This window comes from Kryptolebias marmoratus, linkage group LG16 (assembly GCF_001649575.2).
Source record: "Kryptolebias marmoratus isolate JLee-2015 linkage group LG16, ASM164957v2, whole genome shotgun sequence".
NCBI lineage: Eukaryota > Metazoa > Chordata > Actinopteri > Cyprinodontiformes > Rivulidae > Kryptolebias > Kryptolebias marmoratus.
In genome coordinates, this window is record NC_051445.1 from 16,388,648 (window position 1) to 16,409,862 (window position 21,215).

Genomic DNA, 21,215 nt, shown 5'->3' on the forward strand with positions numbered 1-21,215 from the left:
CAGTGGTGCCGGTGGTCATCGGGGCCCTAGGGGCAGTCACCCCCAAACTGGAGCAGTGGCTACAACAGATCCCAGGAACAACATCAGACATCTCAGTCCAGAAATGTGCAGTTCTAAGCACAGCCAAGATACTGCGCAGAACCCTCAAGCTCCCAGGCCTCTGGTAGAGGACCCGAGCTCAGAGGATGAAAAAGAGAGACCACCCGTGGAGGGTGAGAAGGGAATTTTTATATATATATATATATTGTTATAACGTTCCCTAAACTGACATTACACTATGGATTTCGGTGCAAACAGCGTTATTATCCTCACCTTTACAGAGAATATATTCGCTGCGTGGCCTGTGTGCATAGTTGTGAGCTTTTTGTGTCTGAATGGATCCCAGATGATGGCATGTTGATCATCTGAGCCTGAAGCCAGCAGACTGAGAACACACACACACAAAAATAAACAAAACACAAGTTACATTTGTTTGAGCTCTTTCAGACATAACTCCACTTAAAAAAATTTGTATTCTCAGACACATCAGATGCACAGCAGCACATTTACATGTAAGTATGTGCTCTGTAGTTTAACTACACAGTAATAACTTAGAAGTCTCAAAGTTAGCTTTAAGGGCAAGGGCATCAAATGCTTTAACTTCCTAAAGAATAATTTGTTTTGAATCAATTTAAATTATTTTGATGAACCAAGTTGGATGTTTCAGAACCTTTATAGGGTTCTAAAATGATGTAAATTACCTCTTTAAAGAACAATTCTTAAAGGAAAACAACACAATATCTGTTTTAGTCATTACAGAGATAAGAGGGTATATTTAAAAGTACTATTTACATTCTGCGTTAAGAAAACTAGATAAAGTCTGAAATTGCTATTTGGAGTCCAATGTGAACAAACAAGATACAATATTTTGTTGGTGAAAACTAACGTGGGGCTTAAGTGATATAATCTAAACTGACTATAATCTAAAAAAACACACTGAGATAAAAGACAGGGTAAACATTAAGGTGCTATAATGTGACAAAAGTGAAACTTGAAGCTTACTCTCCTCGCTCGTTCCACTCCAGACAGTTCACACAGCCGGTGTGACCCTGTGGAAACAGGCGACGCTGGGTGTCAGAACAGTATCCTGCTTGCTCACAGATTTACATGAAGAGATGTGTAATGAAATGAAATAAAAGGCTCTACTATCAGTGACCTGCAGCTCAGCCTCCAGTCCAAGTCTCTTGATGAAGGGATCAGTCACATGGTAAAACCTCTGAAAGCCCGATGCTCTCCTGTCCTGCAGATCGGTACACAAGAAACCAAAAGTGAGAGTCCTTTCACGATCATCACCATATGAGAGACAAATCTTGTCGTGGGCACATTGAGCTTTGTTTACCCACCCTGATCTGCCTGTGCAGGATTTCTGTGGTGATGTTGAAAGCACTCATAGCCCCAGGTTAAACATAAATTCAGTCCAGGAGGGGGTCAGATGGCATTTACTCCGCTTTATGTGACCGAGCTGTGAACGACATTTAAAAGCATTAAGGCAGAGAAGACCACACATGACCGACAACAAGCACTGAAGTCCCTCAGATGCAACAACAAACACTGACTGTGGCGTTAGCTTTTCTGTTTTGCTCTCATTCACAAACACATTAGCTAATTAGCTTCTGCTAGCAAATGCAGCTCTGTCAGAGCGACAGTCGTGTTTACCAGAACCAGAACAATTATCTAGACCTTATAAAAGGTTGTTAGCCTCCCAGACTCCCTCACCACCTACAAACCGGGCCTTTAGGAGACCTGTCGTCCCCCAGAGCAGCTGGCATTAGCTTCGGGTACCGTAAATGTTTACTCCGCTTGAATTGTAACATGTGACAGCCGAGTAAATCTCACCGATTTCCTTCAAGTAAAAAGGCTTCTGTCAAGAAATGTCCATCCGGCGACATTTACGAACGCAGCTCTGCAAGTCCGCCCGACGAGATTCGCGTAAATACTCCCAACTTACACACGAACCTCCTCCTCAGGTAACTACCTGCTAAAACAGCACAAACACATCCGGGCCGAGTGCCTTTCAGAGTAAAAGCACATCCGCCGAAACGGAACTTTCAAAATAAAACAACATAACGTGTCAAAAATTAAATTAAATTAAATTAAATTAAATTAAATTAAATTAAATTAAATTAAATTAAATTAAATTAAATTAAATTAAATTAAATTAAAACACTCAGATATTTCAACTTGTTTTTGTGACAACCGCAACATTTATTGAAAAATTCATCAACATCTGTTCATTAGTTTTTCAATAGTTTTTTGCTAATAGACGGGCAAACAGACAAACAAACCGAACACATAACCTCCTTGGAGAAGGTAACAAAAAAATATCCAAACAGTCCTGCTTTCTCTCAAATCTATGTACAATTTTATGTAGCTTTAGGGTTGATTGTCGGTCGTTAACAGGACAGATCTGAGTTCATCCTCAACAAGAAGCTGTCCATCCAGCTGTGGAGTTTATCATTCCTGTTATACAGCTGCAGACTTAGAGCAGGGGCTGATGTGTGACCTTGACCTTTGACCGGATCCCCACCAAAGTTGAATCACTTCTTCCTTGTGCCATGTTTGACATTTCCTAAAAAAAATTCATGAAAATCCATTCGTAAGTTTTTATTAACCTTGTCCACAGACAAACAAACAAACCCACCCTTATGGTTACGAGGATACAAAGCAACAGCTGTCATGCTAATTAAAAATACTTCAAAAGATTTGTTTCATTATGACAATTTAATCTAAATTTCTATGAATATAAAATACACCAGTTTTCTAGTGTATTCTTAAGTAGTTATTAAAAAATGCATACATGTTGTTGGCTAAGGATGCCACATGATGCTTATAATAACTATAACATTGTCCTGACAAATTAGTAGTGCTTTTTTTGTTCCATCAAATGCAAATCTTGCAGTTATAAACACACATCTGACCCCCTGACTGTAGCATATATATAAATTCACAGACCGCCGAACACACATGAAACTAAAGGTTGGCAGTATTCATCTCGTTTGAACTTGTTTCATATTTACTTTACAGTCGTTTATAGAGAGGATTCTTAGTTAAATCAAATAATGTTAAGAAAGCCTGATTGTTTGCTCCACACTACAAACCACGCTGCAGCTGATGACCCAACTTCCTTCAAAATCAGCTTTTGTAGTAGTTTCACTTCTTTGTTTTAGAAAACTGAAACTTTTTCTGGATGTGGGAGGCACTTTATGAATTTAGTTTCATGTGGTATGAAAAATGTTATATTAAACTTTAATATGTTGAATAACATTTAAATGAGCCAGCTGCTCTAAATGTACTTTTCCCCCCTGATAGTCAATGCAGTTTTTTGCCACTGTTACACCCATAATATTACCCATAATAGGCAAATTTTTCCTTTTCATGATCTAAAATTATTGTCTCAGTTAATATATATGGATACTATTTCTATAATTCCTGTAATCATGTGATGCTAAGTCAAAATTTTGAGATAAAATGATGATTTAAGAGAATATATTTGAATCAAAGTGGCCAAAATGATCTCCGAAAGTATCAATATTTCTGCGTTTTTGTGAAATATGTTTTAAAATGACAGGATGGGTCTAATTACTGGACCTACTTCTAGGTTGTTCCAGCCTTCGTCGCGTCTTGGTTAGGTTGGTTCGTTTTGTTTCACTGCAGTACCTGTTGGTGACACACAAACCGTTTCTTTAGCTTCATACCATAGTGTGGGTATTTAAAATGGAGAGTGACGAAATTCTTCTTTTATATTATCTTAGCTGTAGACTTAAAACGTAACTACATCGAACGAGCTCTTTTTTTTGGACAGGCAGCGCTCTGACGCTTTCTCAAACAACATAAACTTTCAGAGCTGAGCGGGCGGCGCCGTCTCATAAAACGAGCGGCCCCCTGTGTCTTGGCTCAGCGGAATCAGTTGGCTAGCGGAACAACAGCAGCAGCAGCAGTGGATGATACAGATTCCGCATCAGTTACGAGACTGGGACCGAGATTCGCTTATGTAATCGATATTTATGTCAAAACGAGGTAAAGTAAACCCACTACTCGGCGCCGAAGGGCAGCTTGTGTTTGGGAATTGGAGCTAACCGGCCAGTGTAAAAGGTTGTCATGAACTTCAGTCGCCAAGTAACAAACCCGCGACGCTGAGTTAGCTGTTAGCCGCTTTATTCGACGGAAACGGATTTGTCGTGGATTAGCAGAGACCTGTAACGGTGCTGCGCATCGCCGTATGCCAAAATACGAACTCCGAGGCCAGGAAATGTCAGACAAGTTGTTTGAGTTGACCTGGGCACCGGCGTTTAGGCGCATTATTTCCACAGATTCGGGGTAAGGGTTACCCGCGGGTTAGCTCGGAGCTCGTCTTTACTGGTTTAACGAGCTGTTTCCTCTCCCGAGTTAGCCCCTCACGAGGAGGACTAGTTCGGACACCCGGACGCGTATTTCCCCGCTTGTGCGAAGCAGTTTTGTCCTCATGCTTGCTTACCACAAGTCATAAACAGCTTCCAGGGGCCACATTAGGATGCAAGTATTCAGTGAGAGATATTATGTAAGCTGTGTGCTCATCGTGTTATTTTGGTTGTTGCTCAGACCACTTTGTCAGGTTTTTAGGAGGCAGATTGTGATTGATAGGTGGTCACATCAGTCAGTAGATACCAGCTATTGTCTCATTTTATGTAAGAACTAGTTCATTGTGCAGATAAATATTTTATTTATCCCCTTGTGGTTTAGCCCACTCACCAGGAACTAAAATTTAAGAGTAGTTTTAGGTGTTTTCTGACATAAGTTAGCCGCAAACTTGTGTAGATTGACTATTATGTCAGGTTTATTACACCAAACCCAACCTCAGTGTGGAAGAATGTGCAATAATGTTTTCTTTTTGTGTGTGTCTGTTTTTATCAGGAAACCTGTGAATGACAACCTCGCCGAGATACTTTGAGTCCAAACCAGCCGGTAAGTTGAGCCACAGCTGTGACAACATGGACGTGTCGCCTTCGCCCCATGCGTGTTGACGGAACGCTCTGCTGTTGTCGTGCCCTTTTATTTTTTTCCACAAAACGTACGCTAGGTCGGTTGGCTGACATGGAGTGGCAGACGCCGGCTGTTTCAGAGAAGTACCAGAGCCGCTTTGGCCGCCGGCCGGGGACGACGGACAGCGTGGACACTGGTATTGGCACTTCAGCATCTGACAGCGCTGAAGGTGACGACTCTTGCTTGTTCTTCCTCTTCCTGTTGCGTGCGTTGTGTAATATAGTGACTGTTTTGTACAGTGAAAGTTGTGATAAGTTCCTGTGACGAATAGCAATCTAGAAGAGGTGTTCTCTCAACAAAGGGCTGGAGAGACTTTCTTTCAGAAGTAGTTCTGCTGTGGTGTTGAGGCGTATTGAGACATTAAAGTGTTGGGATACAGATGCTGAAGAACCAAAAGAGGAGCAACCTCGACTTTGATGTGGAAACTTGCCATCTTTTACGTTAAATGCTCTAAGTGGAAGTGGAGGTGGTGTCTTTGTGTCTGTGTGATGCGTTTGAACATGATGAATGGAAACATAATGGGCCGATGGCAGCACGCTATGGATAGCCACCTGGGATGGGTGGTCCTCATTTCCACAGCAAACACTAGAGAATAATAGACTGAACCTTCGTCTGTGGTTTGGGAGCTGTGGGGTTTGAGCTTCACAAAGCTGGTACCATTTACACAAATTCAGAAAGAATTCGAATCAAAAACATCGGGGGAAAAAAGCATATTTTTGACAGCTAGGATGGCTTTAAGCAGTTATTATATTTTGTTCAATGAAAAATAGAAACTGACCAAAAAACAAGATTGTTTTTATATCGACCATCATCTGCCCTGATGTTTAAAGTTCGCTATCGGCCAAAGAAAAACTCATATTGGTCGACGTCAGACAGCGATCCACTTTGGCCTTGGGTGTGTTCGGACTAGCCTTTAGCTCGTCAGACTTCAACTCCATTTCTCCAAACTGAAGTTGCTCTAAAAGCTATCTGCTACAAATAATATATCATTTCTTATTTACTTTTTCCTCAGATCTCAGCTTCAAAATAGCCAGAATAATGCTTTAAACTGAATGAATGAATTTAACTGCTACTGTCTTTACAAAAGCAAAAAAATAAAAAGTGTCATGACAAAGTATTGGCTGATCTCCGAATCAAGAAAAATGTTTTCTGTAAAATGTTTAGCGTGGAGTATTAACATGGCTTTTGGTGTTAATAGTTGCCTTTTTAAAACAGATAAGACTGAATGAAACGTGTCCAGTTATTAGTTATGGTACACGCTGCCGAAGGGCAGGAATGTCTGCTGAGCAAACGGTTAGCAAACCTTCTTGTTGCCAAATAGTCCAGACTTGTCTCAACTGGTTATGAATCAGTGAAGCCTAAAGGCATTTTAAGAGATATCGGAGTAGTTATGTTTCTGAAAATCCTGTATTCGTTTCATAGTTTAACCCTTTTTTAATTGTTATGTTTGGTCAGCGATTGCTCCCGAGTTCTGGCCTTCATGGCGTCGTGGTTTTGAACAGGTCAGGGGGGGAAGAAAATACCCAGCGCAGTTTCTGACTTTGGGTATGCACGTGTGATGTGCGTTACGGTGGGAGGAGGCAAGGTGCCTAAATAAGCGGTACCCACAGATCACTCTGTAACTTGAGAGGTGGGTTATAAATACCTCTAACCTTTCCTGTGTGCGCCGTTTGGATGTGTTTGCTCGAGAGTTCGGCACAGGCCGGTTTGGTTCTCTCGGGACAAAACAAAATATTTGGTAGAGCTTCTGCTCTCTGCGCGGCTGTTGGCTCGAGCTCTGGAGGTTGTTTTGATGCTTTTCGGAAATGCAGAAGATGGTTTCCTGTTCTGATTCGAATCATCCCACACCTCTGCTAACCTCGCTTCAGCTTTAGAAAAAAATGCCAAAGCTAAGCTTTTCTTTGCGTTGGAGTGACTTCCTTTCTTTCAAACTTCGACGGTTCTCTCAGGTTCGTAGCTCTGCAAATAGTTAAGTTAAAATTGTGATGTTTGCTGGTTGGTTGGTAGCGATCTTTCAGTCTCCCTCGTGGTCTTTTGTGAGCATAATGTGATCTCTGAGCAGTGCAAATAACAACAATTAACATTTTTGAGTCCGATGCAGTGGTTTTGGTGTAAATACTCTTGTGTAATCAGAGGATACTAAACTGTTTTCAAGAGGATTATTGTGAAAGTTGATACAAATTTAAGCTAAATGTCTTTTAAATCTCCAGTTGTATTGCAATTGAATTTTATCATGGTGTATAATTACCTGTTTACGCTGAAAGTAATGCCAGTGTTACACATGACACAGGATGTTTTTATGATGAATTAAAGAGCATTTATTCTGAGCTCTGGTTTAAGGCTATTATAAGCCTCCTCCCTGAGTTGAGTCAGAGACAGTTAATTCTTTCAGTGGTGACACTTCATCATCAAAATAGGCCACCCATAAACCCTGCTGCATCTCCTTTACTTTGCTGATTGAAATTAGAGAGAATGGCCTGCAGTAACCATCTGCACTAATTTAACTAAGTGTGTTGTTTATGAAAAAAATCACACTCAGCGTGATTTCCACTGATCTTCTTCTCGTATTCCTTTCAGATTTCCACAGTTCCAGCAGCAGCCCCTCCTTCCAGCCCATCCGCAGTAAGATCCCTATCCCCACTGCACATGTCATGCCATCCACGGCCGGCTCCCCGGCCTCCAAGCCCCATTTGTTTGGCCAGGAAGACTCTGCGTCCTCGGCTGACGGTCGCAGGTCGTCTTCTGGCTCAAGAACCCCGAGCGGCTCCACATCAAAGTCCTCCTCGCTCTCCAAGTCAGCGTCCTCGCCCAACCTGGACGCTCAGGATGGCGTAGCAGGTGATCCTCACGTGGGTGGGCCCAAGCCAGACTGCCTGAGCCGATACCGCAGCCTCGTCAACGGGCTGGACTACTCGCTTTTCCCCGCAGATCACACACGGGTGGATGAGGGCCAGAAGTTTGACACCCCTGCTGTGGAACCTACTCTGAACCAGTCATCCCTGTTGGGAGGCCTGTGCCCTGATGTGAGACTCCGGTTACAGACGACCGGGATCCGAGACACGTCGGACAGTTTGTCTGAGGCTTACAGAGGAGCTATGGAGCACAGCTTTAAGGTTCTGCCTGAAGCGAGGCCCGTCCTCTCTGGAACAGCAGAAGCCTCCATTCAGAGGGGCGGGCAGCCCGTTGCAGCCGGGTCTGCCGGTGTTTATTCGAACCCTCTGGGTCTGCTGCGGGAGCACGCAGGGCCCAAAGCTTACGACCCGCTGCGGCAGGACAGATGTAGTGAACTTTCTAGCTGGCAGCAAAAACAGCAGCTGGAGAATTTACGTCTACAAATGGAACAAATGCAGGCAAGTGTCCAGAAAAAAGCACCAAACCAAGCACTAAATACACAAAATAGTATTTGTGGTAATTCTTGTTAGTTTTATTTTGTTTCTCCATTTTTCTCAGTTGTCCCACCTTTACATCATTTGTCTTTAGTATAGAGGCAGAGAATAGTTGCTGCTACAAGCTGTGGGAAAGTAAAACCTGTTAGAAGTGGACATTTGGAGCTATCGTTTGTGGGGATTGAAATTGAACTCGTTCCAGTGCAAATATTGCATGTAGGTCGACACTGAAAAACCAACATACCAATAATCGAGGCCTGGAGGCGCAAAGACTGGATGTGTCAAATCAGTCAGACTGATTTAAATCACATGATCCTTAACAGGACCTCTGCAGCCTGACAGAAACATTTTCTCCCAGCTGTATTCCTAACTGTGCATCTTCATAATGAAACAGTATTTTAACGTGTTCGTTGAGCAGTTTGGATCAGTCGTTAAATATATTTGACAGCTTGAGCTCAACGAGTCAGATGTTGACTGAAGTTTTAGGACTAAACGGAAAAAAAGTAAAATCTGACCACAATAGAGCTGCTAGATTATGGTTAAAAAACAACAACTGTGCTTGTTTTTGTCATTATTGTGATCAGAATTATGTGAAATGTATTTAATGTTTAAAATGAAAATAATGAACACATTTATCCTCAGTTATTGAACTCAGATCAGTGAGTGTTGTTTGTTTTTAATAATAAAACAAAAAGAAGGTTACATACTGTAACACGATTTTAACCTAGATGTGTAAGAGAAACAGGATCTTTGAAGCTGAATATGAGCTTTTACTGATCAGTTACGATGTTGATCAGATCTATAAAAATGAGCTTTCTTTAAACTTATTTTTAAAACGTTAATTCATGACTTGTGGACCTTTTTATCTGTGTGATGTCACTGTACTGTTCTAACAAGGAGTGGAGAAATGTCAAACTTGCTAAGTTTGTTTTAAGGGTCAAAAGGATGCGTGTGGAAATTATCTCATGCTTTAACTGTCAGTGACATTTATCCCATTTGCATGTTTTTGTCTCTTTTTGGCTTTTAGCTGCTGAATGCAGGAGTGGGCACCCAGTACCCGTCTCTGTACGCGACTCCTCTGCACACAGAGTCGGGCAAGTGGGACGCTTTGGTCAAAGCCAGCGAGAGTTTGCTGAAGGAGAAGGAGCTCATCATCGAGAGGCAAGTGTGCCGAGCAGTTTTACTTTTTTGTGGAGGGATGTTTCGGGGAGGAGGATTAAATACCTTTTCTGCTGCGTTATCATATTGAAGAAACAAATCGTAACTTCTTGCCACGATGTTGTAAAACGGAAACATTTGGAGTCGGAGTTGTTTATCTTAACGATTGTTGGCCCGGTTCCTGATTCAGACAAAAGCAACACATGGCCCAGTTGGAACTGCGCCTGAGGGAAAGTGAGCTGCAAGTCCACGGCGCCCTCCTGGGTCGAGGGGCGTCCTACGCGGACATGTGCATGCTGCGTCTCCAGGTAATAAAAACCTCCTCTGGCTCTGGCATGTAACATTAGTTCTGTGTCACGCTGTTGTCCTCTGCGTCCTTTAAAAGCCCTCTTCTGTACGCTTCTTTGATTTTGGTGGCACTGCAGGAGGCTCAGAGGGAGAATGCATTCCTGAGAGCGCAGTTTTCAGAGCGCACGGACTGCGTTGCCCTGGAGAAAGCAGAGGCAGAGCGCAGGCTGGGCGCCGTCGAGGCTGAGACCCGCCGACTTACTGAGAGTCTAAAGGAAGCCTGCGAGAGGCACACAGAAGAGATGAAGAAACAAGAAGAGAGGGTTGGTGCTCACCTAACACCTTTTTCAAACGCAAATGTTGCAAGCTAGCAAGATCAAAAATAACACAAAAAAGGCAACAAAATAATCACAATAATCTCCTCCTCTTTGTTGGCCTTGAACACCACTTTGTGATGGTGTCGAATGTTTTACTCCAGCTGTTTAAGGGACTTGATTCAAGAAAAATATATCGATACTCAAACCTAAGAGTCACCAAAAATTGCCTTGAAGTAAAGAACTTAATTTTAAATATTGTAAATAGCTGTCAGTCTACCAGTTTTACTTCCTCGTTTTAACTGAACCAGATGAAAGGAAGCTGCTGAAGCCATTTTTCCCCTGAGGTATTTGATTTTAAAATAGTCTGTCACATGTCTTCACCTCGAGTTTTCTCTTTGACTGTGGGCCACAGATGATAATACCCAGCACTGATTATAGTACCGCGCTTGTGTGCAGATCCGAAGTCGAGACAAACACATCGCCAACCTAAAGAAGAAGTGTCAGAAAGAGGCGGAGCTGAAGAGGGAGAACCAGCAGCGGATTGAAACTCTGGAGCGGTACCTCGCTGACCTCCCGACCCTGGAGGACTACCAGAGCCAGAACAAGCAGGTCCGCAGGTCCCCCCCCCGGCTCTGTCGTACTTCGGCAAAGATGCATAAAGGCTGAAATCTGGACATAAAAGTCTGTGTGCTCTTTGTTCCAGCTCTTAGAGTCCGAGCAGCAGGTCGCTCGGCTACAAGAGAGAGTGAAAGAACTGGAGGCCGCCCTGGAAACGACACGCTCTCAGCTCCAGGAAAAAGACGCTCAGCTGGAGGAGCAGAAACGCAGAGAGAGGGACCTGCTCACAACCATTACCGAGTATGTCCCAAACGCCACCGTCCCTTCTGTTGGCAGCGGAACTCCCTCCACTCCTTCTGTGCAAAAAATCCAACAAGTGTCCTCTTGTTTTACGTTTCCATCTTCACCAGCATGCAGCAGCGTGTGCAGCAGGGCCTCGAGGATGGAGCCAGACTGCCCTGTTTGGATTTCGACAATCTTCGAGGGGAAAACACGTCTTTGAGAGAGGAGCAGCAAAGGCTCAAAAAGGTTTGTAGCAGCTTTGATAGGGATGTTTACTTAATAGGAGGAGGGGGGTAAAAGTCTACAGTATTTCTAAATGTATTGTGGACATGTTGGATTCTGAACAGCTTTCCAAATGTCCAAAAAAAAATCAATTTTATCAGAACAAGACTGAATGTTTGATTTGTGTATAAATTTCCAGTGATAAATGTGATGCTAATCATGTTAGCTTTTTATGGCATTTTCAATGAAAAGATTAGCATCTATACTAATTATTGGTGAGCAGCCTGTGATTGATGGGGTTTTTAAAATTCTGTATGTTGTGCACTCTTTATTAGGCATTAAAATATATAAATTGGTGTTTATGTAAAACAAGTCGTAGTCATTTAAGTTTCAAGATAATAGAAATGCATCAATAATTGTTTTATTATCTGCATTGGTGCAATCTGAACTGTAATCGAAAAGTATTTAAATAAGGTTTTAGGTTTATATCAGTGCACAAATGCAGTTTTTATCAAATTTTATTGGTAGAAAATTTAATTTGAAGTGCTATCCCAAATTTTTATGATTATATTATGAATTTTTCACTTCAACCTACAGACCTTTGTAGGTTTTGGTTAGACATATACAGCCCCTTTTCTTTCAGGAATGTTTGCAGAAAGTTAAAATGGCAATATTTAGTTTTCAGAAATGGCTGCCTGCTGTGTGTGAGAAACGTTTAAGGTTAAAAACAAAGACATTGAAGCTCAGGACACAGAGGAGAACAAGTTGATGTTGATTTTAAAATAAGCTTCTGAAAATTAAGACGTCAGGTGCGGTTTCTTTCCTAATCCACTTCATGGATTATATTCAGGACATATTCTGAGACTTAAAAGAAAAAATTGCCTCTTAGGTTACATGTGTGAAAGTGCAGTTTTAATGCTGAGCTCTTCTGTTTTCAGGTTATTGAGAAGCAACATAAAATGATGGAACAACTCGGCTCTCAGATTCAGGTGTTTCTCTCACGCAGTTAAACTAAATCCCTGTCTGCGCTCAGTATTCGTCATGTTCTGCTAACATTTGTACCTTTTTTGTGTCTGCAGGCTTTGGAGGAGCAGATATCTCAGGAGGAGAGCAGCTCCCACGCTCTCAGAGAGGAGGTGTTGGCCAAAGAGCAGAACGTGTTGGAGCTGCACACAGCCATGAAGGAGGTGAGGTGGACCCATTCAGGACATTGACACCAAAAACGCCCGGTTTTGGTTATCTGACGTGGTGAGAACGTCATGAGTTCTTGAAGTACACTGACCTCTCCTTTTCCTAACACTGCTTGCTGCTGTAGCTGTCGGCTCAGAACCAGGAACTGATGGAGCAAAATCTGACGCTGCAGGAGCAGATGAGCGACCCGGAGCTGAGGGGAAGCAACCAGGCCTCCTCCGTCCTGCAGCCGGCGGGAGCTCGACTCACGCAGAGGCTTCACTCGGAGATCGCTTCATGTCTCAGTGACCTGCGCTCCCTGTGCAGCATTCTGACCCAGAGAGCCCAGGGGCAAGACCCCAACCTGTCGGTGCTGCTCGGCCTCACCTGTGAGCTCTTTGTTTTTATAATGCGCTCAATGTTACCCGCACGGAACGGTTGGAATCGCTCGGAGATGAACCACTTTGCGTTTGTCTTTTTTTTTCCCAGCGCCTCCAGCAATGGCGGAGCAGGGCGAGGACTGGACGGAACCGGACGTTCTGCAGAAGAAGCTGGTCGAAGCCCAGCAGCTCCGTCGTGACGTCGAGGAGCTACGCAACGCCATACTGGACCGATACGCGCAGGACATGGGAGAAAACTGCATAACTCAGTAAACGTGACGACCCGTCTCAGGCTTTTGTCTTCCCCGTCTGGTGGCTGAATGTCTGAAAGAGGCCTCCTCCTTCAGTTTCTCGAAACGAGGGCGAGCTAAAGCCCAAATGGTTTTAGCTTCGGCTTCTTTTACCTGACTGAACATTGAGTCTCAAGCCTGCCTGTAGCTCAGAACCGTCCCACCCCCCCAGTGAGTTCATCTATTTCAGTCCAAGGGCTAACAGAAATAACTTACCTCTAATACTTGATCCTTTTAGTGTTATGTGTGTGTGTGCGTGTGTGTTTTTAACAATTACCAAACAGTCTTATACCTTTTTTGTTCCACTCGAGTGGACAGTTTGTGTAGAAGTCCCACAGTTATAATTTATTGAAACCTTGATTTCCCTTTTTAGGGGAATTATCCTGTTTTTTTTTTTTTTCGTTGTTGTTTTTAAGTGGTTGACAATCAACTGGAAGTAATTTAACTTGTTGCTTTTTAGCTGACTTTTTGCAAAGAAATGTTCCTGAAATGCCGTTCTTTCTGACGGTGAGCACTGTAATAATAGACTCAGCTGTGACGTTCGGGGACTTCACGACTTTTATACCAAATCAGCTTCTCACACCAACGAGCCTCCGAGCGTTTGAAAAACCAAAGAAGCTCCGGGCGAAAGCGGCCAAGTCGCCGCTCCGACCCGACACCAGCACGTGCCTTCGTCGTGTTCGCAGCTACAAACCGCCGAGTCATTTCAGACCGACCGAAGGGCTGAACTCTTCCAGTACGACCTTTTTTTCCTCTCAGTGTACCAACCAGTAGAATAGGCAATACATTCCCTGACTCTGAATGTAGACGACCACGGGCCATATCACAGCAACCGAAGAAGCCCAGACTCTCCTTCTCCTTCTTCTTCTTCTGGTAGTTTTATAGTAAAAAAACAACAAATAGAGTTTGCTCTGTGTAGATTTAACTTCATGTTGCTAATGGCTGACTCGCATTCAGCAGAGTGGTTACCAGATAAACTGAGAAACAGTATTAATCTTCAGTATTATTTATTGTTTTTTGTTTTTGTTTTGACAACTGTGTGAATAATTGTGGAGCGTTTACGAACGTGTCAGTGTGTTAGGAAATGGCGTCCTCGATGTGTGAAGGTCCCATGAAGTGGCTTTTAGATTTTTCTCTGGTTCTTTGTGGCAGGATGTTGGAGCGGGAGCTGGTTCTCCCCACGTCAGGAGGAAGGGGGGGTTATTTTCATCCAGAGTTTAAAAAAAAAGAAAAGAAAAGAAAAGCCATTTAGGAAAACTTGACACTTTACAGGAACAGAAAGGGATTTTGAAATAAGAGAAAATATGCAACAATTTCTTCTTGGAAAAAAGGAAAAACATCCGAGGAATGCTCGAGCCATATTGGATTTCATGGGACCTTTTTTTTTTTTTTTTTTTTTAACTTTTACTAGCACAAAGTTTCTCTTTGAAACACCAGCCTTAACATCTCAAATGTTTTTCAAAAATTAAAAAAATAACGGGGGAAAAAAAAAGGAAAGATGTTTATATTTTCGTACTTTTGTTTGTGTTTGTATTTGCATACATTAGAAATAAAGATTTTCAACATTTGGTTTCCATTTGATTTGTTATGATTTATTTATTTATCTATATTTTTTGAACTGAGGTCTTTTCATTATTTCTACTCAGAAGGCCTTGAGTTAAAAGCTTGTTTTAACGTACAGACATGTTCAGTTTTATCGAAGACGGAAAAGGCGCTTTTCACATCACTAACAATGACAGCTATAGGGGAGGAAAGCAAAACAATGAATTTAGTGAACCTAGTTGAGTTTAAAAAGGCTCATCGTTTATCACCAGTGTACACTGTATCACTTAGCCCAGCAGAGCATATTTTACTCCAAATAGGAACATTTTAAAGAATCAAACCCAACCTTTTAGTACCATAAATTAAGAAAATGTTTCCAAAAATCTTCCCTTCCCTCAGAAGCATTTCACGCTATCCAAGAAGTCAGCTGATGAAACAAAGCGGTTTGATGTTTTTGCTTGTTTATTTCTGCTGTTAGCAAAATATTTCATAAACCACTGGACGGATTTAAACGAAACTCAAAAAAAGTAATCCTTGGTACATCCACGGCTGATTAACCTTTGGAGTCGACCCAGTTCAAGATGGCCACCGCAGCTTATCCACCTCAGCCAGCATTAAAATGCTCATAACCCGGTCAGATTTACAGCTGCGGAGCTACATTTGGAGTGGTAGTCGCAGATGGTCATCCCCAACGTGAACCCTTGGCACCAACATGTCAGGTCCTGCGTAAACATGTACAAGGTCCAGCCTCGTCATAAGCTGGGTTTTGTTTAAAACTCTGTGGTGAAAGGTGGCGGGCGATACGCAGTCAATTCAAGAAATGCTAGGTCTTTAATTTATTAAAGCTATTTGGAGCTTGAGGAAAATAAAACTCTGACTATCCTAACATGTCCTGTAAATTTGAAGTACATGCTTGGATGTAGACATGAAAAGCGAGGAATTTTCAAAAGAGAAATTGTGTGGAAACTCTGATTTTATCATCAGTGAGTAATAATCAGACCGTCTCACTGTTATGGATCTAAAACACAACCTCCCTGTTTTTAACTTCATGACTCTGGGAGAACTGCAGGACAGGAATCCTTCACACCGCACACAAACACCTCTGTTTATTGACCTGTGGGCTTCCTCCTCCGTAGCAGCAGAGCCGTGTTTGCCGAGAGTCCGCAGGACCGGAGCGTCTGGTCGTCGTTTCTGAAGCTGCGGCGCGGGTACGCGCAGAGGACGTCATAGCCAGGCCCGTCGGCCCCTCTGTGGAGCGGAGTACCAGCAGCCACACGGTTAGTCGCACTCAGAGGGTACCATAAGGCCACGGCCAGTGCAGGAGGAGGACCGTCTCTCACCTGTGCTTGTCCAGGTAGCTCCTCAGGTGACCCACTGTCTCGGAGAGCCACATTGTCACTCTGTACGTCTGGCTCCCGTTTTCAGACTTCACCTTGAGCGTGACGGTGGATTCGGGTAGTGGGTTGTCGCAGCTCGGCCTCTGTCCTCTGAATGGAGGGATAAGTGAACATTCAAACACTCCCCCCTCCTGACTCTGTGTCCGTCGGCTGTGACGTGTTGCCAAGTGTCCCAGTTTTCAGATCAGCTCTTACAGTAATCCCAAAGATCTTGACAGTCAAGCCGTCAAATCTGAATTTATTCAAGGATTTATATTGAGTGTGGAGGTTTCAGATTTAGGCCTCTTCCTTTAGCCCCTTAAACCTTTTCCTCAATAAGTTATTGGCAGGATCTTAGCTGTAACTTCCCAGGAAATGAGAATAGTCTTGATCTGTCATGAATCATTTCATGTAAGTGACCAAAACGTCCACTCTGTTACGTTTTGTAGTGATTTACCTGTCCGTGGTTGCTTGCAGTGCTGGAGTGTCTATGAGAATCCCTGAGCTGCTGTTCTCAGTACCAGATGAACCCTAATGAAGGCCACTTAAAAGATGAGCATTTTGTGAAAATAAAAAGAAAAGAGGGGTTATAAAATGAAAAGTTTGTGATGCTGCTCACCTGCAGAGTTTTCCTCAGCGAGTTTCTGATGTCGATCACCCGACCGGCCCTGACTACCATCTCTGGCAGCCTGTTCAGGAACTGATCCGTGGTCAGCGTCTTCCCTGTGAGTCAGAACCCAAAACAAAAAAAAAGAAAAGAAAACTAAAGCACAGTTTCTTCTGCAGACTCTGTGTCTGAGACGAGAGCAGAGCGGACCTGTGGACCGAAAGCCGACAGCGTCCTTCGTCCCACAAACGGCCCGTCCTTCGCCAGGAAATGGGTCCCACGGCAGCTGGAGGATAAATCTCTCGTGTCGGCTGTCGTGAACCTGCACAAAGGATCTCTGGTGAGCCGTCTGTGTATTTCCACGCAGGCAGAAAGAAAACCGATGACAAGCACCTCAAAAGGCACACCGTCTGGAAATCTGTCTTGGAGCTCGGATGGAAAATAGCCGTCCATTATGTCCTGCATGCACTGCTGTAAAAACAAACAGAAGAAAGACAGGCTTAAAAACCAAACGGTCATCTCTGAGCAGGAAGCTTTCTTTAAAACAAAACAAAAAAAACCAAACCTGGGTGCTGTGCTCCTGATAGGAGCGGAAGGGACCGTTGAACATCAGGATGCCGTTGCTGTAGAGCCACAGCTGAACGGGGTCCTTTCGGGCCAGCTTCGCTCCACACGCCGTTGCCTGAACAAAAGCCTCTCCTTCCCCCGTGAGGACGTTCAGCTCCCGGATCCTCCGCAGCACGAGGTCGAAGTTCATGCAGAAGCTCCTGTCAGCAGGCGGGCCTGAAAAGGACAGGTGGTGACTGTGTTTGGGGGGAGAGCTCAGAGCCCGTAAACCAGTGGTGTCCAACCCTGGTCCTGGAGGGCCACGATCCTGCATGTTTTTGTTGTTTCTCTGCTCCAACACACCTGATTTGAATGAATATGTGATTAACAGGCTTCTGCAGAGCTTGAAGACCTGCTGAAGGGGTAAGTCATCCATTGAATCAGGTGTGTTGAAGCAGGGAAACAACAAAAACGTGCAGGTGAGTGGCCCTCGAGGACCAGGATTGGACACCACTGCTGTAAACCCTCAAAGTACCTGTCTGCCAGAGGTCTCCATCTGAGCTGTGAGTCCCCTCGCTCTCAGCTGAATCGTCTCCCACCCAGATCAGGCCGTAATCACTCAGGAACTTCTGCAAATTGAAGAGGAGCTGAAACAAATCCCCACAGAACCACCGGCATCATCACACGTCTCCATTAACTCGCCTTACTTCCATCTGTTGCACTTGGCTCTGCAGCCGCTGGCATCTTCTCTCAGCGTCATCTCCGCCGCTGCTCGGACGGCGTGCGCTTCCTGAGGCCACACACACACAGAGGCAGAGCACGGTCAGAATCAGGACGATCTGAGGAGCCGAGCACGTGGCGCACGTCGTTACCTGACTCCTCCTGAGCTCTCAGCCTCCTCTCTAAGACGGAAATGTGTTTCTCCTTCAGAAAACATGAAGTGAGAGTCAGACAGGTTCACGTCTGCGGGTCCATCCGGAGGACGTGCGCGCTCACCTTGTCCTGTATCTCCCGAGCCTGGCTCCTCACGGTCGCCTCCAACGAAGTAACTCTCTGCATCATGGCGGCCATCAGCTCAAAGTCACTTGGAGGACCACCTGATTGGTTAAACCATTAAAAAAAATGCCTTTAAGATGAAAATGGCTCCATTATGGCTCTATCACCTGTCAGCATAAGATGATCTCAGTTTAAAACTCTTAAGCCTTTAAATGTTTAAAATGTATGAATTCATACCTTGTTTTTTTGGAGCGTGAGACTTGGAAGTGGAGGTGATGTTAGCGTGAGAGGAGAGAGGAGCGTTTGGATCTTCACTGATGAGCTCTGCCTGGATTTCTGAGAGTAGAAATAACATGCTAATAATTTACCAGGTGCAGGTGATAAGTATTACAGAGTGGTATTAATATTAAGTTATTTATTTAAAAGCTGTGTTATATAAAGTTTGTCCCTTAATATCTTTTTGTGCCACTTTACCTAAATAGAGAGCATTTTTATGTATTTCTTTGTTATGTTTGCAATTTATTTTTACAATTCAACTTTTTTAAAAACACTTTAATTGTACCATACATTGAAATGTTATTTTACTGATTGATATTATAGACTTATATTCTGCACAGATCCTTAAAAATTATAAGCACTGGCTGTTAGGAGGAAGAGAAAATAATAAAAAATATAATTTATGATTCATTCAATTTGCATTTAACAACTAAATATACCAAAAGTAGCTAAGCGCAAAAAAAAAACCTAACACTCAATATCTGCACCTCACCCATAGATATTACTGATTTTTTCTTAAATCATATTTTAAATTGAGTTTTTTATGTTTAATTCATGAATAAAAGATTTCCTCAAACAGTTCCTGTAGCTGACACACGTTGGTATGTATTTAATTTCTAAAACATTATTTTAAAACATTTGTTTTCCTGTGAGTTCACACTGTTATGTGGATATATTTAATCAAAATACTAGGATGACTATTAAAAACAAGAAAAAAAATCATGCAAAATGATAAACAATTTCAACCCTTTAAAAAATGTGATATTCTGCAGCTTTTTTCTGCCTCCTCATTTAAAAAAACTAAACAAATAAGATGAGGTAATAATATTTGGGACTTTGATTATTTCTATGTGAAATAAACCATAATATCACCTGAAACCTCTATAGCAGAAATGAAACGATGCAGTCATTTTTATTAAACCATAAACTGTATGTAGTAGTGTAGTTTTATTAGTTCTTTTTAACATGTAGATGCATATATCTTCAGGTGGTTTAACCATTTGACTTTAATGATAATAATAATAATTGTTTTGCTGATTAGTCATCTTACCTTGCAGCAGGTTCCTTTTGAAGGGAACTTTCTGTTTGCCCCTGCAGACCATAATGACTCCTTCAGTGTTTCCCTTCAAATACTTTTCACTGTTCAACAAAGAAAGGAAATTAAAAACCCTACCTTTGCTCGTTCAGAGTGCCCGGCAGTGGAGTGCGCCTCGTTTTCTTCAACATCGATAAAGGTGAGCTCATTTTTATGTTAAGACAGACTTTGTTAGTCGAGTATTTAGTGTTTAGAGGTGGTTTGTTTGAAGCTTGTTGCCATTAGCAACAGAGAGAAGCCTGCAGTGTTCCGGTGTGGTGCCAAAAAGTGATTCTCTGCCAATAACTGATCGGGTGAGATCGGGCGCGCCCCCGCGAAGGAGCGCGCTGCGGGACTGCGCTCAGCCTGCTTCAGTGTCTCGTCGAGTCTTTTCGAAGGTTTTTCTCGGTCGTTTAGTTGTTTTAGACAAATTATGTAAACACCAAAAACACACATATAGTTTATTAGCCAAGATTACAACAAAGGTTCTTCTCGTTTACCCTTTTCTCTCTCTAAGACTTGCGATGTTCTTTTCACGGGTTATCGGCACTAAGCTTGTTTAAATTTCGAACAACTGTGTGGTTACTGAACTGTGATGGAGTTAGTTGGAGGAAAGTTACATCCATCACAGTTCAGTAACCACACAGTTGTTCGAAATTTAAACAAGCTTAGTGCCGATAACCCGTGAAAAGAACATTTTTATTGCTATATTCCCGTTAGGAATTGAAGTGATCAGATATTTATGATAAACGATAAAACACGAGAATGACTCTCACGGAGAAACATCGCAAATCTTAGAGAGAGAAAAGGGTAAACGAGAAGAACCTTTGTTGTAATCTTGGCTAATAAACTATATGTGTGTTTTTGGTGTTTACATAATTTGTCTAAAACAACTAAACGACCGAGAAAAACCTTCGAAAAGACTCGACGAGACACTGAAGCAGGCTGAGCGCAGTCCCGCAGCGCGCTCCTTCGCGGGGGCGCGCCCGATCTCACCCGATCAGTTTTTGGCAGAGAATCACTTTTTGGCACCACACCGGAAGTAAGCAGCGAGTCCCGTTTAAAACAAAAGGCATGAATTAAATAACAAAGAGAGAACCAGGAGCTGCGGTTCCAAAAAGGTTTATTATTTATTTTAAATACGACTTTTAAAGACTGAGGTTTAACTTTAACACAATAATCTTTAAATGATTTCAGTTAAAATACACGATGGTATCATGGACCATATTCTGCTTGTAAAATGTTTAGGAACATTTCATTAGCAGTGACGAAAACACAAAGTGAAAAAGCCAATATTTTCCACTTAAAAAAAACAAACCCTCCAAGTCATATGTATCTCCTAGTTAAAAAAAACTATCTAAAACAATAATGTATATCGTTATGGCTTAAAATCACACATTTATGACAACATCTTGTAATTATGACTTAGTATCTCAAAGCTGTGACTCGGCATTTTGAAATGATGACATCATATTTAAAGATTATGACCTTACATTTCAAATGTATAACTTAGTATCTCAAAATGGACTTAATCATGACACAATATCTCAAAACCACCACTTAGCATCTCATAAATATGAGTTAGTATCTTAAAATTCTGACATGGTATCTCAATGTTGACTCAATACCCAATATATTAAAATTCTGACACAATGCATTTTATATTTATGACTTCATATCTGAAGATT

The 21,215-nt window shown here is 42.5% G+C and overlaps 3 protein-coding genes and 1 long non-coding RNA gene across 8 annotated transcripts in view; 1 reads left to right on the plus strand and 3 right to left on the minus strand.

The window, feature by feature from the left end:
* Positions 1-2,045, minus strand: part of wdtc1 (WD and tetratricopeptide repeats 1) — an 11,660-nt gene extending 9,615 nt beyond the window's left edge. For both annotated transcript variants that reach the window (XM_017438194.3, XM_017438193.3), the window contains exons 1-5: positions 1,876-2,045; positions 1,383-1,501; positions 1,196-1,279; positions 1,042-1,088; positions 313-424 (exon numbers count right to left, since the gene is read on the minus strand). In XM_017438194.3, coding sequence (XP_017293683.1) covers positions 313-424; positions 1,042-1,088; positions 1,196-1,279; positions 1,383-1,430 — 291 coding nt within the window. In that variant the 5' untranslated portion in view covers positions 1,431-1,501; positions 1,876-2,045. The remainder of the gene's footprint in view (positions 1-312; positions 425-1,041; positions 1,089-1,195; positions 1,280-1,382; positions 1,502-1,875) is intronic.
* Positions 2,046-2,274: 229 nt separating this feature from the next.
* On the minus strand, positions 2,275-4,905 carry LOC108249060. Of its 2 annotated transcripts, none has more exons than XR_001809185.3 (3): positions 4,514-4,905; positions 3,632-3,696; positions 2,275-2,608 (listed from the first exon to the last, which is right to left on the minus strand). It is a non-coding gene; the product is annotated as an uncharacterized LOC108249060 (long non-coding RNA). The 2 variants fall into 2 exon arrangements; XR_001809184.3 differs by lacking the exon at positions 4,514-4,905 and adding an exon at positions 4,234-4,490.
* Positions 3,920-14,386, plus strand: cep85 (centrosomal protein 85). Of its 2 annotated transcripts, XM_017438198.3 has the most exons (14): positions 3,920-4,056; positions 4,930-4,980; positions 5,096-5,227; positions 7,636-8,408; positions 9,472-9,605; positions 9,793-9,910; positions 10,028-10,213; positions 10,664-10,816; positions 10,911-11,065; positions 11,176-11,293; positions 12,208-12,258; positions 12,349-12,456; positions 12,585-12,828; positions 12,929-14,386. In XM_017438198.3, exons 2-14 carry the CDS (start codon positions 4,941-4,943, stop codon positions 13,090-13,092), a joined length of 2,376 nt encoding a protein of 791 aa, XP_017293687.1. In that variant the 5' UTR covers positions 3,920-4,056; positions 4,930-4,940; the 3' UTR covers positions 13,093-14,386. The 2 variants fall into 2 exon arrangements, with proteins under 2 accessions (XP_017293687.1, XP_017293688.1); XM_017438199.3 differs by lacking the exons at positions 3,920-4,056; positions 4,930-4,980; positions 5,096-5,227 and adding an exon at positions 6,745-7,007.
* Positions 14,387-14,683: 297 nt separating this feature from the next.
* On the minus strand, positions 14,684-20,045 carry ubxn11 (UBX domain protein 11). Of its 2 annotated transcripts, XM_017438179.3 has the most exons (15): positions 19,627-20,045; positions 19,504-19,544; positions 18,414-18,512; positions 18,177-18,277; positions 18,053-18,104; positions 17,888-17,970; positions 17,716-17,809; positions 17,200-17,417; positions 17,028-17,105; positions 16,845-16,956; positions 16,647-16,750; positions 16,485-16,558; positions 15,992-16,138; positions 15,766-15,899; positions 14,684-15,373 (listed from the first exon to the last, which is right to left on the minus strand). In XM_017438179.3, the coding sequence occupies exons 1-15, from the start codon at positions 19,695-19,697 to the stop codon at positions 15,306-15,308; spliced, it is 1,476 nt and encodes a 491-aa protein (XP_017293668.2). In that variant the 5' UTR covers positions 19,698-20,045; the 3' UTR covers positions 14,684-15,305. The 2 variants fall into 2 exon arrangements, with proteins under 2 accessions (XP_017293668.2, XP_017293669.2); XM_017438180.3 differs by lacking the exon at positions 19,504-19,544.
* Between the last annotated feature and the right edge of the window lie 1,170 nt (positions 20,046-21,215).